This window comes from Platichthys flesus, chromosome 5 (assembly GCF_949316205.1).
Source record: "Platichthys flesus chromosome 5, fPlaFle2.1, whole genome shotgun sequence".
Lineage (NCBI taxonomy): Eukaryota > Metazoa > Chordata > Actinopteri > Pleuronectiformes > Pleuronectidae > Platichthys > Platichthys flesus.
Window position 1 is genome coordinate 26,806,795 of NC_084949.1, and position 22,942 is coordinate 26,829,736.

Here is a 22,942-nt window from a genome sequence, read left to right on the forward strand (position 1 = left end):
TCTGTTAAAAGATAAATCTCACGTAACTGGACTGCCTGCTTTGCTAGTAGTTGTCTCTGACGATGTTTCCTGATCTCTCTCTCTCTCTCTCTCTCTCTCTCTCTCTCTCTCTCTCCCTCTCTCTCTCTCTCTCTCTCTCTCTCCTCCTAAACCTGTTTTTACACACGTCCCGACCTACATTTATACCTTTCATGTTACATGGAGAAATCTAGATTTAACGAGCATTTATACATCTCGACGCCATTCGGCGCCAAAACCACGAGATAAGAAATCGCTTTGTCTTAAAGATCCCCTTTGTTAAGGCCAGTGACCAGTAGCCATGTTGCTTTTCGCAACGTGGCTTCACTAAGGTAACCTCCATCTTGGAAGTACGTGAATGTAACATCACCTTGAATTCGGCCAGAGGACGTCACCACGTCATTACGCCATAGCCACTCCCCTTTCTCTTTCTTCCACACACACACACACAGACAGGCAGACACACACGACCACACACACACACATAGATACTCCGTATTACATGTGTGACAATTGTGATAAGTGCTGCTGCTGTTGTTACCATCTTTGAAATATTGGAGTTTGTTAAATGAAGAATCATTGAAATAACATTAACTTTATTTCCCCTTTTTAATAAATACTTTTGTAATTAAAGTATTTGTATTGCTGTGATTATTTGTGCATATGTATGTGTATACAGCTGGATTACTATAGCCTGTGTTCGAACTTAAAACCCTTCATTGTTTATTATATAATCATTAATAATAAATATTGAGATTATTAATATAACCTATATCATTGAGACTGATATTTAAAGATTGAATTGTTGGTCCCTGTAACCAGGGTGGTGCCCCGCGACAATAAGCAATGATTATAGATTTGTATTATTCTTAATTGATAATTTTATTGTTTTCATTAATTATTTTAACTATTATTAATGGATAACCGTATCATTTCTAATTAAATGTGTTACTATTCTTAATTAATAGCTTTATCATTTTTGATTATTTTTAAGAAATAATTGTTATTTTAATAATCATATTTCATGATTATTAATAATTAGCCAACGTCAATTCTACTCCTACTATTGCACAACACAACTCACACACAGGGGACGAGTGGTGATGATCATAAGCACAGGAATAGTTGTTTTCAGGTTGAAGGAATCCCCTGAAAGTTGGAGACGTTTCCCCATGAATTTCTGTTCCATTCTTGTACCAGACAAAGGAGGGACGACCAGAGAGAAGACAGCTGCTGTGACAAGTCAGTGTTGGACCAATCGGAGAACAGATCACCTGAACATCTGGATCTGTCAACAGGAAACACACATAGAAGCAGCTGTGGGACCCCAGGTTGAGAACCAGTGAACAACACAGTGACTTAGTGTTCCTCAGTACCTGTGACAGTCAGAGTTGTGCCAGGGAAACTTCTCTCCCATTCAAACCTCTGTGATTTGAATGTGAAGCGATACTGGGCTGAATCGCTCAGTCTCAGGTTCTTTATTCTCAGAGTGGAGCGCCCTCGCCATGGATCAAGGACCTGAACACGAGCTGTGAACTCTGGGTCTTTGAGTAAGTCCACAGCTTGAGGACGATGCAGCTGCACATCCTCACGCTCAGCAACGAACCAGGACTTAGATGTGATAGGATCAGAGTGACTGTTGTAACTGCAAGAGATGTCCACTGAGGAGCCTTTAAAGGCACAGATGTTCCTGTTGATGTAATTCACTTTGTTGCATGAATTTCCATCGACACCTGAAAAACAAAAACCTTTTGACTATCACCACGACAAGTATAATCTTTACTGCTGTATTTAACTATAATTCACAGATGACTGTTTCCCATGTCAGGAAATAAACAATGCAGAAAAGATGCTACATTTTGCTTTACAGTAAAAACGATAATGTTTTGAATTCCAGATCTACATCTGTGGTTGTATTTGTGATTTGCTTTCATCACCTCCACCAGGAGGTTATGTTTTCACCCCACTCTGTTGGCTGGTTGGTGTGCGTGCACAATAACGCAACAGTTACTGGAAAGATGTTGGTGCAGATCCAGGATTTTATTTTTTAAATCAAATTCATGGATCTTGATGGAAAAGATCTGACATATTTAGAGGCCTGATATCGAGGAGTGTGTGAAATATGGAGCAGCTTGATTGAATTGAATGGACTGTTGGGCCTTGGTGGAGAAATGTGCTCTACTGCTACTGCCACTCTAGCTTGGACTCATTCAAATTCATTGTTCAACTGCAGAATATTTATCATAAAGGTTTGATAACAAACATCTTATGAGTCAATGACAATGTTCTTTTAATATATGATATGTCACCTGATCTGTCAGATTTGTTTTACTCAGCATCAGCCCTCAAGTGTATTTCTGACTCTACTCAGTGTTTGAGTTCAGAAGGTTGAAGAGCAGAACATCATTGGTCATTGGAAGAAGTAAACTCACACACTGGAGCAGATGGGAAATCCTCGTGGCCTCTCACAGCACAGGAAATACTGTCTGCTGAATAAAAGTAGGCTGTATCAGATGTTTTTTCCGGTGTCTTTTGTCCGTTCTTGTACCAGATGTAGGACGGACTGGGAGTTGGAGAACAACTGGTTTGACACTCCACATGTGACCATGAACAGTACCCTCTCCGGCAACTTAATGATTTTGGGATGAGTGCCTTGACACCTGTGTAAGTAAAGAAACACACACATCATTTTAGACAGAGCTGTCCACATAAACAAACCATAGATTCACTGTTTCCAACTCAAATGTTACCTGTGACAGACAGAGTGACTCCAGTGGAACCAGTAAATCTCTCAGTAGGTTGGTTTGTTGTGAACCTGAACTGGTACAGATCAGAGTCGCTGTCTCTCAGGTCTGTGATGGTCAGAGTGCAGGCCTGGTTTCCACAGTCATACTTCACACGACCTGTGTACTCAGAGGCTGATCTCAGATCCACAGGTTCACCATCCTGCACTTTAGTAAACCAGAACGTTTTCTCCACTGCAACATCATGGTCATCTATTCTGGATGGGTGCCAGTAGGAGCAGCTTATTTGCACCTGCGATCCTTTTACAGCACAGATCTGAGTAGGAGTGCACCTCACTCCCCAGGGATCCGCCCCCTGCACCACTGTAACCACAGCACAAACTAGAATTACCACCCTGCTGTAAGATGCCTCCACCAACCAGAGCATTTTCAGTCTGTGTTCCTCTTTCCAGAATCATATGAGGTCACTGTGACGTTTGAGCTTTGAAATGTGATTAGTTCATCTTTTCACTAAAATTTGATGAAATTCTCCAAAGGCAGACTAGAAACATCATGATCGAGAGGCCAGGAACAGGTTTCATGAGGCCTCTGTGACCTTGACCTTCAACCACCAAAACCTCATCAGTTCATCTTTGAGTCCAAGTGATGAACATTTGAACCAAATGTGAAGAAACTCCCTCAAAGGGATCTTGAGATATTGTGTTCACAAGAATCAGACAATGAGACGACCTGAAAACAAGAAGCCTGAGGTCACTGGGTGTCACCTGCTCTGAGGCATAACAATATCTAGAAACTCAGAATAACATCATCTCTACGCAGAGCAGAGACTAAAGTGACATCTTCACAATAACTGTTTTGTCCAAACTTCACAATAACTCAAAGTAATTTAAGAGAAATGCAGTAAAAGCCCAAACATGAAGAAGCTGGAACCATGAGAAAGACTGGAACAATTATTCAAACACTTTTCATACAAACACAATGTAACACAAAGTGCTTTCCTGTAAATGTAGATGTACCTGACACAGAAAGAAGGAAGATGACAAAGCAACTCGCTGCTTCTCTCAAACACATCGTTGTTTCTCACGTCTCAGTGGTGAAGCCTCATCAGCAGCTAGATTCCACTCCTGAGAAACGATGTTTGTCAGCCAGTCACAATGACAGATAGAAATAGATCAGTTAAGACCTTGGCTTCCTTCCTCTTTACTTCATTTTAACATGCATGAACGGACCAACACCAGTAAATCCCCTTGTTATTCAGAAATGATGCCTGAACTTATTCAAATATATTTCATGCAAATAACAGTGAGAGTAGTTTTGCAGCCTGACAGGGAATCTAACACTTTCTTTAATTTATTAAGACTGGACTTAAAAATCATGTTGAATTATTATTTTTTTCAACTTCATGTTAGAAGTCAGTTCCTGTTTATTTACAGCTCCAGTCCAGATGAAGACTGGGTCATAAAAATATATTGTTCAAGACCATAATTATGCAAACTTAAATTACTTTAGTTTTCTTTACTCATTTCTCACGAGGATTCAACTCATATGAGTCAAACTTGTTTTGTCTGATACTCGTGTAAACTCTTCACTTGTGTAGACTGGACTTCATAACCTCATGCTGTAGCGAAGGTTTTCTAAATTGTGTGTGTGTGTCTGTTTGAGTGTGTAGGCCTACTTACTCTCTTCCTCTGCTAGTATTTTCTGCATGTGGCCTAAGCTACTCCTCTCCCCGACTTCTCTCCTTCCATCTGTGTCTCTGCTCTCCCTTTCTTTTCGATAGGGCCTATATTCGTACTCCATGTCTCCCCCCCCCCCCCTCTGTCCCTCAGTTTGAACTCTATGTGTCTGTGCTCTCCCTCTGACAGTCTATTACTTTGACCGAGGCCTTTATCTGTTTCCCCGTCCTGTGTGTGTGTGCATGAGTGTGAGAGTGATTGTTTTAAGGCCCTTATTAAAACATGAAGAACCTTTAATTGCAGACATGTGACTGAGCTACTGGGAGGAGACCAGTATGTTTCCTGTTCAGTGGTCTTACCAGCTTTGTGCCACCTGTCCAGGGTGATGGAGTCATCTGATGATGATCCCGGCTGTGTGGTGAAATTCAAAGACACCTTTAATGCAGACCTTGCCAATCACAAAGAGAATACTAACCTGAAGATGCTGAGGATTGTGACTGTGTGACCCCAGGTTTAAGACTTGAAGTGCCTCCCGAAAGAGGAAAGAGGAAAGAGGAAAGAGGAAAGAGGAAAAGAGGAAAGAGGAAAGAGGAAAGAGGAAAGAGGTGAGGTAAGGTGTAGGCTTTTACTTTGCAACCTGATGCTAGAGGACAGAGGTGGGATGGGTTCTGCACCTGTGAGAAGAGAGACAGAAGCAGAGGATGTCTTCCTTCTTGTTGGCCTCCTCTGATACAGATTCAGAGGAAGAAGAGGAGGAGTCCCTTGACAAAGCTCTGGACCGTTACAGAATGGAGACAACATTGCAGATGGGGGACTGTCCACTACATTGTTGGTCAGGAAGGCAGCACACACATGAGAAGATGCAGTAATATCACAGAAACACCGGTCAACCCCAGCTACCACAGTGCCCTGTGAGCGGCTGTTCTCACTCTCAGGTCATATTGTCCAGAAGAGGAGAGCAGCACTGGCTCCAGAAAGTGTGAACAGGTTTGTCTGTCTCAGCAATTGGCTGAAAGTCGAAGATCATTAGGCACAATTCAGTTAAAGTAGCAGAGATCCTCCTGTTTTCATTTTCATGTTTGTTTGCACTTTAAGTTTTTGTACTTTAACATGACAGATTTAATTGTCAGTTCAGTTTACGGAGGCCACTTGTTATACTGTTGTTACATTACATCACATTTCATTTAGCTGACGCTTTTATCCAAAGCGACTTACAATAAGTGCATTCAAACCCGAGGGTACATACCAAGGACGACAAGAATCAAGAAAGTACAATTTCTTCAAAATAAAGCAAAACTACAAAGTGCTATAAGTAAGTGCCATTTAAGTGCTACTTAATTGTTAGTTTCAAAAGTTGTTAGTAGTTTTTTTTTTTTTTTTTTATTCAAGGTAAAGTCGGAAGAGGTATGTTTTTAGTTTTCGGCGGAAGATGTGTAAACCTTCTGATGTCCGGATGTCAATGGGGAGCTCATTCCACCATTTAGGAGCCAGGACGGCAAACAGTCGTGTTTTTGATGAGTGTTTAGCAGTGAGGGAGCAATGAGCTGATTAGCCGAACCAGAGCGGAGTGAACAGGGTGGGGTGTAACGTTTGACCATGTCCTGGATGTAGACTGGACCGGATCCGTTCACAGCATGGTACGCAAGTACTAGTGTTTTGAACCGGATGCGAGCAGCCACTGGTAACCAGTGAAGGGAGCGGAGGAGAGGAGTAGTGTGAGTGAATTTAGGTTAAAAACCAGTCGAGCTGCTGCATCCTGGATGAGCTGCAAAGGTCGGATGGCAGTAGCAGGTAGACCTGCCAGGAGCGAGTAACAGTAATCTAGACGTGAGATGACCAGAGCCTGGACCAGAACCTGCACCGCCTTCTGAGTGAGAAGGGGGCGTGTCCTCCTGATGTTGTACAGCATGAATCTACAGCACCGTGTTGTTGCAGTAATGTTAGATTAGATTAGATTAGATTTCTTTATTTATCCACACAATGGGGAAATTCACTTGTTACAGCAGTAATAGAAAAAACAGAATTAAAGTAACAGTGTCGAAGCACTGTAAAAAAAAAAAGTACACTTCTAAAACTACACATAATAGGAGTATGAAAACAAACAACCTGCAAAAACAGACACTGTACAAAAAGCAGGTGCTGGGGATAAAGTGGAATGATGTTTAGTGTTATTGTAATGAAAATAGAAAAATATGAAACAGTAGTGACCATGATACAGAAAATAATTAAAAATAATTAGAAAGTAAGTGACCATAATATAAATAATACTACAAGATAGCATACTGGAAATATGAATATTGCAATGTAACCATTTTAAGTGACCATGATATAAATATAGATGTTAAGTGTTGAATATTATGATGTGAGAGGTTTAGTGGAGAAAAAGATAAATAGACAGGGACTACAACATTATCAGGTGGTGCTGGTGTTGTAGAGCCTGACTGCAGCCGGGATGAAGGACCTGCGGAACCTCTCCTTCTTACACCGTGGGTGTAACAGTCTGCTGCTGAAGGAGCTGCTCTGGGACCCCACAATGTCATGCAGGGGGTGAGAGGTGTTGCCCATGATGGACGCCAGCTTGGCTAACATCCTTCTGTCCCTATCAACATCCTTATGTTGGCAGTAAGGGAGAGTTGGCTATCGAGTGTTACGCCCAGGTTCCTAGCCGTCTGAGTGGGGGTTAACACAGAGTTGTCAAAGTTAATAGTCAGGTCGTGGATGGGAGAGTCTTTCCCTGGAAGGAAAAGTAGTTCAGTCTTGTCAAGGTTAATCTTCAGGTGGTGTGCAGACATCCACTGAGAGATGTCGGTCAGACAGGCAGTGATTCGTGCTGCTACCTGTGTTTCTGATCGGGGAAAAGACAGGATTAGTTGGGTGTCATCGGCATAGCTATGGTAGGAAAAGCCGTGTGAGTGAATGACAGAGCCGAGGGAGTTGGTGCACAAAGAGAAGAGGAGAGGACCCAGGACAGAACCTTGAGGGACCCCGGTAGTGAGAGGACAAGGTTCAGACACAGATCCTCTCCAAGTTACCCTATAAGTGCGTTCATTGAGGTAGGAAGAGAGCAGGGAGAGAGCAGAGCCTGAGACACCCAGGTCCTGAAGGGAGGAAATGAGGATCTGGTGGTTCACTGTGTCAAATACAGCAGACAGGTCTAGAAGGATAAGGACAGAGGAGAGAGAGGCTGCTCTAGCAGTGTGAAGCTGCTCAGAGACAGCAAGGAGGGCAGTCCCAGTTGAGTGACCTGCCTTGAAACCCGACTGGTGAGGGTCAAGAAGATTATTGTGGTTAAGATAGGAGGAGAGTTGATTAAAGATAGCACGCTCAAGAATTTTGGAAACAAAGGGAAGGAGAGAGACAGGTCTGTAGTTAGTTACTTCAGACAGGTCGGGGGGGGGGGGGGGGGGGTTCTTCAGGAGAGGATTTACTCTTGCCTCCTTCAGAGAATTAGGGAAACAGCCAGTTGACAGGGAAGTGTTGATTAGATGGGTAAGAAAAGGAAGAAGGTCAGGGGCAATAGACTGGAGAATGTGAGAAGGGATGGGGTCAAGGGGGCAGGTGGTCGGGCGGGCGGAGGTTATCAAGGTCAGAACTTGATTGGGAGACAGGGGGTGAAAGAGGAGAGCGATGAAGATGAAGTTGTTGGAAGTGTGGTTATAGAAGGAGGATCAGAAAATGAAGAGCGTATGTCATCTATCTTTTTTGTAAAGTAGTTGACAAAGTGGCTTGGTAGAAGGGAGGAAGGAGGAGGGGGACTGGGAGGGTTGAGGAGGTTGGAAAAGATGGAAAAGAGTTTTTTGGGATTAGAAAATGAGGCTTGAATTGCAGTTTGGTAAAAAGTGCTTTTGGCTGTGGAAATAGAGGCAGAAAAAGAGGAGAGAAGAGACTGATAAGCTAGCAGGTCGTCCAGGTGTTTAGATTTCCTCCATTTCCTTTCTGATGCTCGCATAGTGGCTCTGTCGGCACCGAGTCAGACAACCACGGAGGACTTGTGGACCTGTTGTGACGTTAGAGGACAGAGAGAGTCAAGAGAGGAGGACAGAGTAGAAAGGAGAATGTCAGTGGCAGAGTTAGGATGCATGAGTGAGAAAGAGTCAGTGGAAGGGAGGGCTGATAGAACAGAGGAGGCTAGAGAGGAAGGAGAGAGGGGACGAATGTTGCGACGGACAGGTGCCGACTCTGTGGATGTGTTAAGGTTGTCAGTTTGAGATAATGGGAGAGAGTAAGAGATAAAGAAGTGGTCGGAGACATGAAGTGAGAGCAAGGAAATCAAGCGATTGCTGTGTAGCAAAGCCAGAGATGAAGTCTGCCTTGCGGGTAGCTGACTGGCAGTTCCATAGGCCCCCTGTGACAAGGTGTTGGGTATGTGTGGAGCGGGTTGGATAGATAAGACAGGAAAGGTTACGGTGTTGGTGTGAACGAGTGCAAGGCCTATAGTAACTACGATGAGAAATGCGCACAGAAATTATTCACATATTAAAAATAAAAATGCAGCTTTATACTCAGCCTCCAACGAAAGACTCCTTTGTCTTTATCCTCCGAGTCTTCATACGATGAGTCTTCACAGACGCTGAAGCTGACGCTCCAAACAATTCCTGGTTTTGAACCAGAGTTGAGTTAAATAACAAGGGAGACTTGTCCCCTTTTCCCTGTTGTGTGTGTTGTTCAATGTTAAAGATGAAAGTACCAATGGTGTCTCAAATACACCTTCTTTTTTCTAATCTGGATGTGTTAAAAAAAAAAGCTGGTTAAGGGTAGTTGGGGCCCCCCATCCCAACCGCGCCCTCAACTACACCTCCATAGATAGATAGCATATTGTTATTGATAGGCCTGACATGTCAAGGTTAGGCTATTCTTAGGCCCATACAGACAATTATTTGTACTTTTTTGAATATTTATTATTGTTATTATTATTATGACTGATCAGTAGTAGTAGGCCTGTTAATAGGCTATTAATATTAGCAACTATGTGAGCCTGCATGCTTTCTTATTATAATAATCATCATTATTATCACCATCATTACATTATTATTATTATCATCATAATAATAATAAGTGTTATTATTGCTATCATTAGGATACTGTTATTATTATGGGCCTTTTGTGATCTTTAAAAACAAATCTTGCAGGTCTGTCAATGTGAGACATGAGCCTGCTTTGCCTTGCAAAGGTCCTTTAATCTTGGGGCAATGTTTGACAAACATAACCTCAGGTCATCCTCGATCTGTGCGCGGTTGCAATATTTAGTTCTGAGCGCAGTCAGTCTTGAAAAGCCTCGCACAAATAAGTCGACGCGAAAAGGAGGATCATTTTTAAGGCTATGTCGCAATGCTACCCAGAATGAAGAAAGAGTGGAGGTGGTAAACAGATGCTTTAGTCTACTGTCACTCTTCAGCTCAATAAGCTGCTCTTGCATGTCTATTGACAGCCCGTCTCCTGGCAGAGGACCCCAAACAAACGGGAGTTAAGTGGACGAGCTTTAATATGGTTAATTATTTTCATGGCCTGGTGAAGCACTGACTCGAAGAGCGGTGGCATTTTCCTGGCAGCAAGTGCCTCGCGATGGACCATGCAGTGTGTCCATTGCCCAAGTGGAGCAACTTGCTGGACGCCCTGTCATCGACCGCGCTGCATCTGGGCAGAGGCCAATACACTTTCCCCAGCCCAAACCACTGTCTTGGATGAACGAGTCAAGGACATCAAAGATTGCCTCCCCTGTTGTACGGGTCTGAAGAGGCCGGCAAAACAGGATGTCCTCCTCAATTTCCTTTTCCCGCACATACCTAACGTAAGTGAGTGTACTAGTTGCTCTTTGATATCATTAGACATTTAAATCAGTGTTTCAGCATTTGTATGGGGTTTGCCAAGCTTAGTAATTCTATGAGCAACTACAGACGATGCCTCCAGACACTGCTTGGAGACAGTGCTATGCTTGGAGATGGTGGTTTGTTCTTTCTGGAGGCCATCACGTTTACGTTTAAAGAAGTCCACAGGCTTCTCTTTCAAGTCAGAGTGTTTGGTGTCGAGGTGCCTTTTTAATTAGCATGGCTTCATGCTGTCATTAGCCAGCACCTCGGCACACAAAACACACTGAGGACGTTGCTCAGTCGTGCCAGTGACGGTGAAACCAAACTGCAAATAGCTCTCGTCATATTTGCGAAGCTTTGGCTTTTTCGCAACTGGCGCATCGGTTGCCTGACTTTTACGAATCAGAAACTTGTCCATGGTTGTGTTTGTTTGCTGATACAGTGTGTGTGATGTTAATAAAGTTGTAATTGCAACGTCTTGGTCTTGTGAGTGTGTTTGTATGTGTGGCTGTGAGTGACTTGCACACGAATAATGAATAAGGCTGTTCTAGGCAATGGCTCCTATCAAAACGAACAGTACACATTGTAGACAGGGACAGCACAGAATGAAAAGGAAGGAGTGAGTCTTTAAAAGACTGTTTATAAAGCAATGAATATCTGAATAATAGAGGAAACAAGAGCAATGGCACAAACTCTGCAGGGTGTCGTCTCAGTGAGGGTGAGCGCTGACCATGCCTGCAGTTACTTTTATACTCGGAAGCGTACGTGCAACTCACGTTCAAATGATAACACTCCTCTTTTGATTGGTGGATCAGGAACAAAACAGTATTTGATTTGTTTGTGTCAGTCCAGCCCCTTGCATTTCGCCACTGAAGGAGCTTTCACTAACCAGTGACAGGTCGTTTAAAAACAAAAAAAACTGAGAACCACTGGTTTAGAGTTTCAGTTCTAATGACATTTTAACACTCATACAGAGAAAATCTAAAATTTAAAATCCCAACACTCTTCACTCCACGGTGTGGTAGGACAGACACTGTACAAAGACGGATTGGCCCCAACGATTAATCCACCAGTTTGACATTTAAGACTGGACTCACAGACGTTGAGGGACTTTTTTGTGCACACTTTTTTTTAAATGTATCTATTTTTGTTTGTTATTTTGGGTAAATTTATGCTGTATTGTAAATATCAATCAAACTCGAACTGTAGGTTATGTGTTCTAATAGAAGTTCATTCAAAGTAATCCAGTTGTTAATTCTCGTTAATGATATTCAAGTCCAGGGCTCCTGTTTACCTAGTATCTCTCATCCTGCTCCACATTTACACTCTTTCTAGTTTAACCAAGGGTCACACAAGCATTCATCCACCTCGTCTCTGCAGCGGGACCCGCAAGCAGCTCAACTCACGGGAAGAAGACAATAAATATGTGTGTGATGGAAGTCTCTGATGGCGTCTGACTGGCTTTATTATGAAAAGGACGAATGAAATACAGAACAAATACTGGAAGTGAGATTAAAAATTAAAAACAATAGCAAATAGGAACAAATGAGCTTCATGTTTAAAGTAAAAATAAAAATATATGAACAGAATAGAAAACACATTTTTAATGATCCCTGAAAGAAAATCTGCTTTGTTGCTAAACTGTACATCACAAAGTTAGAAAAGAGGAAAGTGTGAGTGAACAACAAATTAAACAAACAAGACTATGAATATGAATAATGTTGTGAAGAAAAATAAAAAGTATTAACATCAGTCTCCTAAAGGTGCAGCAAACAAACCTATCTTACTAAAATTATCAAAACTAATGTTATAATAATGAATCAATCATCCTAATAAAGAATAAGTTATAATATATTATCTTTTTTGTGTAACTTATAAACCTGGATCACAGCAGTACAACATTTTTCTGTTCGTAACAACATTCGAGCTTCACACCCTGAGAGAGACGTCAGAGGAAAATGTCCGCCGAGTGAACACGGTGGATTAAAACACACCTCACTCCTTCTTCTTCACATGTTTAACACGTGATGTGAGAAATACCACAAAACACTAAAGTGAAATCAATGAGCCTGATGCAAACTTTGAACAGACACCAGAGGCAACAGAGGTCATCTGGTGCCAGCAGTTCACTTTGTGTTAGCGGTCACATTCAAGGCGTTCATCACGGCAGTAGCAGCTCACATCCACATGAGACGTGCTCCCTCCAGTCCTCAGAGGAAATGAGTTCAACTCCTGATCGGCTGATGATGGAAACGATGGAAACAATAGTGTAGAAACAGAAAGAAGAGAAAGGGACAGAATCCGCTCTGTGGTTTTATCAGTAAAACTCTTTACTACCATCTAGTGGCAGCAGTGTCACACTACATCTAACTAATAATGCTTGTTTTTATAATTTTATGAATAGAAAAAAAGTTATTTACAAGTTTACAGTTTGTCAACTGTCTGACACACAACGCAGATATTTTCATGTTTGAAGCTGCAAGTTATGAAATGTTCGATATTTCTCATTCAGGCTAAATGTTGCGTTTTTAACAACTTCTACAAGTTGATGATATATTTCAGATAAAAGTCGAGTCACTGAAGTCGTTTGGATTCATCCTCAGGGGAATTTATCCATTAGCTGTCAAGACAAGTCACTTAAAACTGAACATTCACTTCAACAATGATGCTGGAGTCTGTCACCATAGAAGGATTCATCCTGTGGGGACCATGAACAGTTGAATGAACTTCTATTCAACTCCATCCAGCAGCTGTTGAGATATTTCCATCGGGCCTCAGGTGATTTCCAGACGTTGGTCTAAACAGCAGGATGTTTTTGGACTGTGCTGTAAAATAAAGCTGGATCCTCTCCGGTGTCCCGACCGCTGGTTCTGAAAGGAGAGAAAACTAATGAATGATCAGGAGGTCATGGAGACGTAGCATTAAAGGAGACATATTGAGTTTCAAAGTTCTGCAAAGTTAAAAAAAAACAAAGTCTGAGCTCCTCTCCTGGTAAAACAAGCTCCTCTGCCCCACAGAATAAGCAGTATTTAAACGTAAACAGATGTGTTACAGTGGTTCATCAATGTTAGCTGTATAATCCATTGTGTCACTGCCTTTTAAAACAGTCGCTGCTGATTGGTGAACACCTCTGACACACCCACCAGACGAGAGCCCGCTGCACACGGGTTCAAACAAACATGTCCTTCACCACGGAAACGCTAGTTAAACTATAAGAAATGATTTGAGATTGAATGTGTCCCTCGTAAAGTGAGAGTGGAGGATTTCCTACACGCACAGGAAGTGGTTAACCAATCACAACAGAGTGGGCAGGGTGACCAATCAGAGAACACTGGGCATTATCAGGAAGGGGGGCCTTAAAGAGACAGGAGCTAAAACCAAGTGTTTGAGACAGAGGCTGAAAAGAGGAGCTGCAGCAATAGACAGTCTGAGGAAAGTGATGTTTCTGAACATCAAACATTTTAAAGTCACAACATTAATTAAAATGATCAAACTGAATATGAGCAGAATATGTTTCCTTTAACAAGATTAAGATTAAGATGCATGTATTAGTCCCAAACACATGCACAGACATGCAATGGCACACTCGTAGGGAAATTCAATCTCTGCTTTTAACCCATCTGGTGCAGGACACACAGAGCAGTGAGCGACCATGTACAGTACTCGGGAAGCAGATGTTGGGGGAGTAAGGTGCCTTGCTCAGGGGCACTAGACAGGGTAGGGAGACTATTGGATTTTTGGACAGATCAATCCAGGTTCGTCTTTTGTTGTCTCTCCGTGGAGTCGAACCAGAGACGAACCAGAGACCTTCTCTGCCCATAGTCCAAGGTTCTGCCACTAGACCACTGCCTTTAAATACACATTTTTAAACAAACAAGAAAATGAAAGTGTAAAAACAAATAAATTCTATAGGATTTATCTCTGTTTATGAGGTTTTGTGGTGTTAGTGAGGATAATGGTTCTGAATGAAGAGCTGCTCACCTAGGGGCAGATCTGTTAAACTTGACAGGAGCGTACACAACCTCCTCCGCCTCCTTGTGTTCACTGGGATCCGTCTCCCTCTTCCTGAAGTGGACACTGGCGTAGTTGAGGTCACAGTTTTCCTTAGACTGATTGTGTAGACGCTGCAAACACAAACTTGCTTTTGAATCGTGAACATGTGGCAGAATGGACAACGTTAGAGTCCAACTATAGCAGCTCTTGATTTATTTAAACCGACTCATTCTACACCAGACGTGTTTCAAGGACAGGAAACATGAGGTTCTACTAAAAACCAAAAGGAGGGAAGGTCTTCAGTTTAAATTCCAAACACTACAATCTTCTCCCTTGGTGTGTCTGTGAGCCACTTGTGTGTGCGCTGTCACATCGGTTGTGTCCAGATAAGACTACATCTGGGAGCTGGATGTTCATGTACTGCAGCAAAGTTTGGACAAAACAGGTTGTGTAACATAATTTAATTAGAGGTCGAGCTACACACAATATAATACCTAGACCCCAAAACTATCTGTCAGCAAATCATTGATAAAAACTCTTTGAGCACTATATCGTGGGTGTATAGTGTGTATCATTTAATTTTAACACTTTAACACAACTGCAGGTCTACAGACACAGAGGCACTTAAAAAAAATAAAAGTCAGGCTCACAGAAACTTGAATGAGCGAGAAGGAAGGGGGATAGGCCACACCCCCTTAACTCCCTTCTGTCTCTCAGTCTTGTTCCGACCAGCAACGAGTACACAACTCTCCGTCTCGCCGATGCACCGCGCTCTACTCACCGACACACAATGCCACACAGCGCTATCTCTCCAAACTCGTAACACAATCACCTCAAATTCACGTCAAAGGGCAACATACTCACTAAATACAGAAATTAAAGAAAACGACTGCTCTGTGGATCAACCTTTAATTATAGAGCAGCATCAAGTGTCAGAGTTCAGCAAAAACTGTTGAACAAACCGCACAACACAGAAAATTATAACACTCAGCAATTTACTTGAATGGATAGATTACCAGAAGAAATTCAAACACCAGATGATTGTTTTTACAATGATAATTTTGATTGTGATTTTAATAACTAGTTTTTAATCTTCCCATGACAGAGAAAAGGGTTTGACGTGAGAAATAGTGGCGTTTGAAAGGATTGAAGCTGAACTGTGTGTCTCACCTGCTCACTGTGGTCAAGTCTGTCCCCAGGATCAGCAGATTGATGAGAGTTTCTCTTTTTTCTGATCATTTGAACCAAATAACAAACAATATACAGAATAATTGAGTTGTTTTAATTTAACAGGACAGATTTTCAGGAACTCATCGTACAAAGCTTTAGTGGAACAGATTTGCTCACCTGATCAGTAGGAACACGGAGAGGAGAGTCACAGCGAGGAAAACTGCAGCAGCTGATCCAATGAGTGCTGATCTCCATGATACAGGTGAAACTATAATGAAATAACTTTTACTTTATCATTTGACAAACTCACAATACTTAAAGGTGCTAGACGAAACATTTACAAAAACAACTTTTGTCATGTTTGCTAAACCTGTCTCGATGTTCAGACTGAATATAAAGACATTTTATTTTCTAATAATACAAGTGAAGAGTTCTAAGTTGTCAGAGAGGCCTGTTTGTGGGTGTGTCTCTCAAACTGTTAATGAGCCACTGCTCCCCCTGCTGGGAGGTGTATGTGTGACGTGTGCACAGGAGCAGGGTTTTGTTTTCACCACAGTCTGTCTGCTGAGAGCTGTTTGTCCGTCATGTGAATGTGAAGGAAATATCTTTCAAGTTTACTGAGGATGGTGAAAGCTTTATGGATGTTTTAACTGACGCTGGGTGGATAAAATGTAAAGGACAAAGAATGGGACGGATTCAATCTATCTTCACCTACTGTACTTTAAATGTCCAGAGAAATTACTAGAAATAAAATTGTTGACCTAGTTTTTGTGTCAGGTGCTTCATGATTCTCAGCTGACGACCTCAATAATCAGTTTGCCAGGTGATGCTGTTGGTCAGTCAGTATTGTTCATGTGCAATATGATGGGCTTGATAAACAGCTGTGACATCTGGAAATCCTGAGTATTGATGATTTAGGGTTTTTGTGCAATGAAAAGGAGAGGGGGGGGGGGGTGTAGGCTGTAGAAGTCAGAGTGCTAAAATCACCTGCTCCAACAGTCAGATGAAACGTGGCCTTACTACGTCCGTGTGTGTTCTGGACCTCACACTGATACTTTCCACCATGTTCAGCTGTGATATTAGTGATGGTGAAGTTTTGTCCTGATGCTGTTGGTGAGTCCTCGTCCTCCTTGTACCAGGTGTAGTTAGCTGCTGGGTTAGCATCACTGCTGCAGGTCAGAGTCACTGAGCTGCCCTCCATGATCTCACCAGAGGGACTCACTGACACAGAGGGAGGCTTTGGAGCGTCTGGTGTAAAACATGCAAGATCATGAAATCAACTCAGAAATATTCATTAACCAAAGTGAAGAACTTTTTAATCTCTGGTTTTGATAAGTGCTTCTTAAATAAAGATGATCATTATTAACGCTGGGCGCCAGCACAGACAGAAGCAGGTACTGAGGGTTTTGTTTTCAACCCGTGTGTGTGAATGTACAAAATAACTCAACACATGAACCAAACTTACTGAACATTATAGTGAATATTAACTTTGCAGCTGATCGGTCAAAGGTCAGAGGTCAAGATGAGCAAAGATTTGACTCAATAGACACATTTTCAAAGATATTTCCACAAATAGCAGAGAGACTAAATCATATACTGATCAGAACATTATTCCCCATCATATAATGATATATGACTTATAAGTAATGTCACAAAGAAGTTAGAGATTTACATCATGAATCCTTAAAACTGCCTTTCTGCTGTATTCCTGCCTCTAATAGGACTATAGAGACGACCTGAAGCTTATATACATTGAAAAATAATCTATGATCATATGATGGGAATGTAGCTATGCAACAACAGATGTTGTCACCCCAGTCCGTTTGTTTGTTTGTTGTTGATTTTAAGGAAAATTACAAAAAAACGACTGAGTTGATTAGCATGAAACTTGGAGGTAGGATGAGGAACAGGTCAGAGAAGAACTCAGTAAAGTTTGGTGTGAATCCAGATAAGGGGGCGGACCCAGGAACCTTCTGTAAGGTTGAGAGACAGTGCTGGGTTTCATGGACATGTGGATGTTTTCTACTCACACTGGACGTCTAAGTGTAGAGACGTGGAGTTGATCCGTCCGTACTGATTCTCAGACTTGCAGGAGTAGACCCCGCTGTCCCCAGAGCTGATGGAGGAGAGACGATAAACGCCCTCTGGTCCTTGAAGCAGAGTTCGGTTCTCCTTGTACCAGGTGTAGTGAGCTGCTGGGTTAGCATCACTGCTGCAGGTCAGAGTCACCGAGCTGCCCTCCATGATCTCACCAGAGGGACTCACTGACACAGAGGAGGACTGTGGAGCATCTGGATTTACATGGATTTACATCGATTTTAATGCATTTGAAGAATGTTGCAGCATCTGGAATTTTGAAGATGTGCAAAACCTCTCGGCTTTTGAAAAATATTTACTCACATTTCACATTTATTAAGACTCGTTTAGACGCCGTGTTCTCATTCTCAGCTGCGCAGTAATATTCTCCAGAGTCTGACGACCGGATGGAGCTGAAAACCAGCTGAGCTGTTCTGTTGAGCAAAGTCTGGTTCTCCTTGTACCAGGTGTATTTAGCTGCTGGGTTAGCATCACTGCTGCAGGTCAGAGTCACTGAGCTGCCCTCCATGATCTCACCAGAGGGACTCACTGACACAGAGGGAGGCTTTGCAGCGTCTGAAGGATAGTTTATATTAACACACAGGATGAGAATACAATCAAAACACTGTATGTATTATTTGTTAAAAGTTAAAATTTAAAATATTTCCACATTATTGTAGCTTCATGAGGAGGAGTAAACTCACACACTGTAGGAGAAGTGAAACGCTCCTGTCCTTCTATAGCACAGTGATAGCTGTCTTCAGGATTAAAGTGTCGGAGGTGAAAGTATTTTTTTCGTCCAACAGGTTTATTGTTATTGTACCAAACGTAGGAAAGATGATCAGGGAGCTGACACCTGCTGTGACAGGTCAGCTCTGTCCAGGTAGAAGATGGATTGGCTGTTGATCTCCTCACATGTACCTGGAGCTGAGGGTCTGTGAACAAACATGTGATTTTATTTCAACATACACACTAACATTTCAAACTGACTCTAATGAAAATGTTACCTGTGACATTCAGAGTGACTCCAGCTGAACCAGTTAAACTCCCAGTAGGTTGGTTTGTTGTGAACCTGAACTTGTACACAGCTGAGTCGCTCTCTCTCAGGTTAGAGATTCTCAGAGTGCACTTGTTGTTTCCACAGAGATTCTCCACACGACCTGAATACTCCGGATCAGTCCTTAGATCAACGTAAATCTGTTCCCTCACTTTAATGAACCAGAAAGTTTCCTGAACTGTAGTATTATGGTTATTAAATGTGGATGGGTATGTGTAGGTACAGGTAATGTCCACTGTTGATCCTCTGAAGGCACAGATCTCAGTAGAAGTGTAACTCACATTCCAGCCATTCTGACTCCATACCACTGTAACACAGAGCACATCAGAGAATCAGAAGATAAACTTTTACATTTACAAAACTAACTCCATCTATTTTCTCTGGTGAATCACCAGTCGACAGGTTTTCATTTTAAGATGATGACGATGCCAAGATGAGGAAACTTTCAGTTCACATAAAACACAGTGAAGTTCCCTTTAGACTTCAGTGTGAGGGAGACACACACTGTTGGAGGTGAGGAACATGAGGGACCTTGTATAAGTTGCTCTTATAATGGAGCAAACTGGTCAATATGGAGGAAATGATCTGTGTCTTTTATGCAGAGTCGACCAAAGATGGACGACACGTCTCCACTTCCTCCCACTCTCCAGAAATGAAGCCAAAATATCCTGGATACCAACGCTGCCATCTTTCACATTTGGAACCACAGTCTGCACAGTAGTGATCCGGAGATGGAGCCACAGTATCAAGGTCCCGCCCATACATGAGCTCCACCAATCCTGAGTCAGCTTCAGCTGTCAATCATGAAGTTTAATCTAATTTTAATTTCATCAAATAACAAATCAAAACCAAACTTATGAGAAACATGAACAATAGAGTTTGATAAGAACGACCTAAAATGACAGAAACCATCTTTGAGAAAAATGTATTTTACTTTTTAGATTGGTCCATGTCCTTCCCACTAACATGGAGGAAACAGGATGTATGTTATATACTGCAGCCAGCCACCAGGGGGCGATCACAATGCTTTGGCTTCACTTCTGGGGAGCAGTCATGTCTTCAATCTTTATTTACACAAGCAGAATACTAGTACTAGTACTACACTAGTTTGTCAGTACTGAGAGTTGTATCCAAAGAGTTCAATGTGCCCATGCAGAAAAAAGTATTTAAAGACACATGAAGTTATGGTACAATGCATTATCTCAAATACTCCAGCAGATGGTGCTGATAGTGAAATACTGTAGATTAAACTCACACATTGACGGAGAGCGGAAATCCTCGAGTCCTTTAACAGCACAGGAAACACTGTTTGTTTTATGAAAAGTATATGATAAAGATGCTCCTTCTTCCTTCTCCATCTTATCTCCATTCTTGTACCAGACGTAGTTCAGATGATCAGAAAGACGACAACTGCTCTGACACCTGAGCTCTGCCTTGTTAGAATATTCATCCCTTACTGTTCCTCTCACCTGCACATGCAAATCTGTGTGTGAGAATAAGGAATTCATTTTAGTCCAAACTGACAACACACACATGCATATAAAAGTGCACACACACACTCAAGTGAACCAAATAAGATGTAGGAAATAAATGAATGAATGTTCAGATGTAAATGTTACCTGTGACAGACAGAGTGACTCCAGCTGAACCAGTTAAGCTCCCAGTAGGTTGGTTTGTTGTGAACCTGAACTTGTACACAGCTGAGTCGCTCTCTCTCAGGTTAGAGATTCTCAGAGTGCACTTGTTGTTTCCACAGAGATTCTCCACACGACCTGAATACTCCGGATCAGTCCTTAGATCAACGTAAATCCCATTACTCTCTTTAATGAACCAGATAGTTTCCTGAACTGTAGTATCATGGTTATTAAATGTGGATGGGTATGTGTAGGTACAGGTAATGTCCACTGTTGATCCTCTGACGGCACAGATCTCAGTAGAAGTGTAACTCACATCCCAGCCATTCTCACACTGTACCACTGTAACACAGAGAATCAGATTCATAACCACACCAGAGAACACTTAGTTTACTTTTTACTTTCTGTAGAAAAACACATTTCCATGAGCAGCATTCCATAGCATTTCAACTAATGACTCCACACACTGATGACAAGTCCTCATCGAGAGGAGAGGAACTCAGTCATGATAATAATAATCATAATGATAATAATGATAATAATAATGATAATAAGAATAAGAATAAGAATAAGAATAACATTTTTCAGACTCCGTAATATTTTGAACTCTAGACGATAGAAACTTTTAAACAAAGATTGAAAATAATACTGATGATAATTCATTCATATATTTTCTTACTGCATCACTTTACAGGTGGTGATCTGAAAATGAATGAATGGTTCATTTATATTTTTACTTTCTTTCTCAAACTCACTTCAGGTGAATCAGAAGTCTGAGTGTAAAATAGAGTGACAACATGAATGTAGAGGTACAGTACCTGTCACAGTGAGAAGAAGGACAACAAATCCACTGGCTGCTGCAGTTACACTCATAGTAGCTGCTGCTCTCGTCTGTGACTTCAAACAAGAGAAACGTCCACAGATAAATAATGTGCACAAGATGAAACTCAGTCACATCACAGACACGTCTACCTACAACACAGAAGAGTCTGAGAATAAGGACAGATTCTGTAAGAGAAAGATAAATTTAAACTGTTAAACCCCCCCCCCCACCTTCCTTCCTCTTTCCACTTACATGCTTGCTGAGCCAGAAGGTGTTAGATTAAACCTAAAACAAAGAAGTAACTTGTGTTTTGTACAAACTTTTAATTTCCTCATTTTATAGAGTGTTAGAAACGACTTTAGTGTCTGTTCCCATCAAACCTGAATCCTCCTCAACTGAAGCTGTGAGCAGCGTTGAACAGGCCCCTTAAAAGTAATTTAAGAGAAATTCAGGAAATGTCCAAACATGAGAAAGACTGGAACAATTGTTCAAACAATTTTCATACAATCACGATATAACACAAAGTGCTTTCCTGTAAACGTAGATGTTCCAGACACAGAAAGAAGAAAGATGACAAAGCAACTCGCTGCTTCTCTCAAACCCATCGTGGCTTCATCGATCAGTTTAGACCTTGGCTTCCTCCCTCTTAACATCATTAACATGCACGAACGGACAAACACCAGTAAATCCCCTCGTAAATTGAAGAAATGTTCTTTTAATTTGGAAATGATGCCTGAACTTATTAAAATATATTTTCATGCAAATAACAGTGAGAGTAGTTTTGCAGCCGGACAGTGAATCAAACACTTTCTTTACTTTCTTGAGACTGTGAGATCGTTTTTGTTTAAAAAGGCAGTTATATGGTTGTAGCCAGAGTAAACACAACTGTTTAGTTAAATCAGACTAGCTAGTTTTACTTTGAGAGTTAACATCACCTGCCGTTTTAATTTTAATTTAGAGAGCGTGGCCTAGGGGATAGAGCGGGTGCTCTGCAACAAGAAGGTTGCCGGTTCGAATCCCACTCTATCCCATCTGCATGCCTAAGTGTCCTTGGCAAGATACTGAACCCCTAGATGGCCCCTCATAAAATGATGAGTGTTCTAAAAAAATGTAAGTCGCTTTGGATAAAAGCGTCAGCTAAATGACATGTAATGTAATTATTCTGACAAAATTAGGTGAATACAGTTTTTAAATTAAAGTAATAAGTAGATATGAAGAAAATGTATTTAGTTACCTTTTTCCAGGTTTCATCACTTAGATGGATTGAAGTCAGGTGTGCCTTGTCCAGCCGCAGCCCTGAGCCAGCCACGCCCCCTGTCACTCAAAACACACAGGGAACCACAGAAACACACTACACCCCACAAAACACAAACACCACAGATATTTGTCGATGCTGTCGGATCATGACTCTGGATGGTTCTCTCACTTTAACCCTGATGTCCTGACTGTGTCACGTCTCGTGTTGTGTCGCAGGTTTAAACTTGTGTCTCATGAACTCTAAAGCAAATCAAACCAACACAAAGTAAACATCAGTCCTGGAGGTGTCCTGATAACTTGTGATCAGTGCTGGTGTTTAATGTTAAAGTGTAAAGTGAGCGCAGGTCAGAGGAGGAGTGAGGAGGAAGCAGACTCCGACAGAGACTCTGACACAGACCGGATCTTTAACTAGTGTCTGTCCTGGAGCAGCTGTTAGAATTATTCAGAGTCCGAGTCGCGATGCTTCTAATAACAGAGAAATGTTCACAGCTCCAGTGCTCAGCTCTGTGCAGGAGACGTGGAGGGAGGGGGGGTTCAGAGACTAGTCTAATCTCCCCACCTGATAATTAGATTATTTATTTTATTGCAATATATTTGTTTGACAAGGAAGCTGTGAGCAAACAGGAATATAATTTTACTTTATTTTAAAAAGGCCACTTTTTCTCGAGGAAGGAAAAGGGGTGTGGC

The 22,942-nt window shown here is 41.7% G+C and overlaps 3 protein-coding genes across 6 annotated transcripts in view; all 3 read right to left on the reverse strand.

Annotated features, from left to right (window-relative positions):
- Positions 1 to 3,934, reverse strand: part of LOC133953995 (B-cell receptor CD22-like) — a 43,142-nt gene extending 39,208 nt beyond the window's left edge. For 2 of the 4 annotated variants that reach the window (XM_062388230.1, XM_062388226.1), the window contains exons 1-5: positions 3,779 to 3,934; positions 2,769 to 3,125; positions 2,451 to 2,678; positions 1,395 to 1,751; positions 1,103 to 1,306 (exon numbers count right to left, since the gene is read on the reverse strand). In XM_062388230.1, coding sequence (XP_062244214.1) covers positions 1,103 to 1,306; positions 1,395 to 1,751; positions 2,451 to 2,678; positions 2,769 to 3,125; positions 3,779 to 3,833 — 1,201 coding nt within the window. In that variant the 5' untranslated portion in view covers positions 3,834 to 3,934. The remainder of the gene's footprint in view (positions 1 to 1,102; positions 1,307 to 1,394; positions 1,752 to 2,450; positions 2,679 to 2,768; positions 3,126 to 3,778) is intronic. The other 2 variants (XM_062388228.1, XM_062388229.1) reach the window with 2 other exon arrangements.
- Positions 1 to 22,942, reverse strand: part of LOC133954005 (B-cell receptor CD22-like) — a 72,979-nt gene that overhangs the window by 16,577 nt on the left and 33,460 nt on the right. The window lies entirely within an intron of this gene.
- LOC133954039 (B-cell receptor CD22-like) lies at positions 11,693 to 21,878 on the reverse strand. The gene is made up of 10 exons (XM_062388301.1): positions 20,994 to 21,878; positions 20,161 to 20,517; positions 18,189 to 18,419; positions 17,809 to 18,060; positions 17,439 to 17,699; positions 16,396 to 16,656; positions 15,586 to 15,676; positions 15,409 to 15,469; positions 14,227 to 14,369; positions 11,693 to 13,115 (listed from the first exon to the last, which is right to left on the reverse strand). Exons 1-10 carry the CDS (start codon positions 21,046 to 21,048, stop codon positions 13,043 to 13,045), a joined length of 1,785 nt encoding a protein of 594 aa, XP_062244285.1. The 5' UTR covers positions 21,049 to 21,878; the 3' UTR covers positions 11,693 to 13,042.

Coding starts and splice junctions, on each gene's coding strand:
- LOC133954039 (XM_062388301.1), bottom strand. CDS start 21,048: ATGAGTGTAACTGCAGCAGCCAGTGGATTTGTTGTCCTTCTTCTCACT. Junction 20,518..20,993: donor CCTTCTTCTCACTGTGACAG/GTACTGTACCTC, acceptor TCTGTGTTACAG/TGGTACAGTGTGAGAATGGC. Junction 17,700..17,808: donor AGTCTTAATAAATGTGAAAT/GTGAGTAAATAT, acceptor ATGTAAATCCAG/ATGCTCCACAGTCCTCCTCT.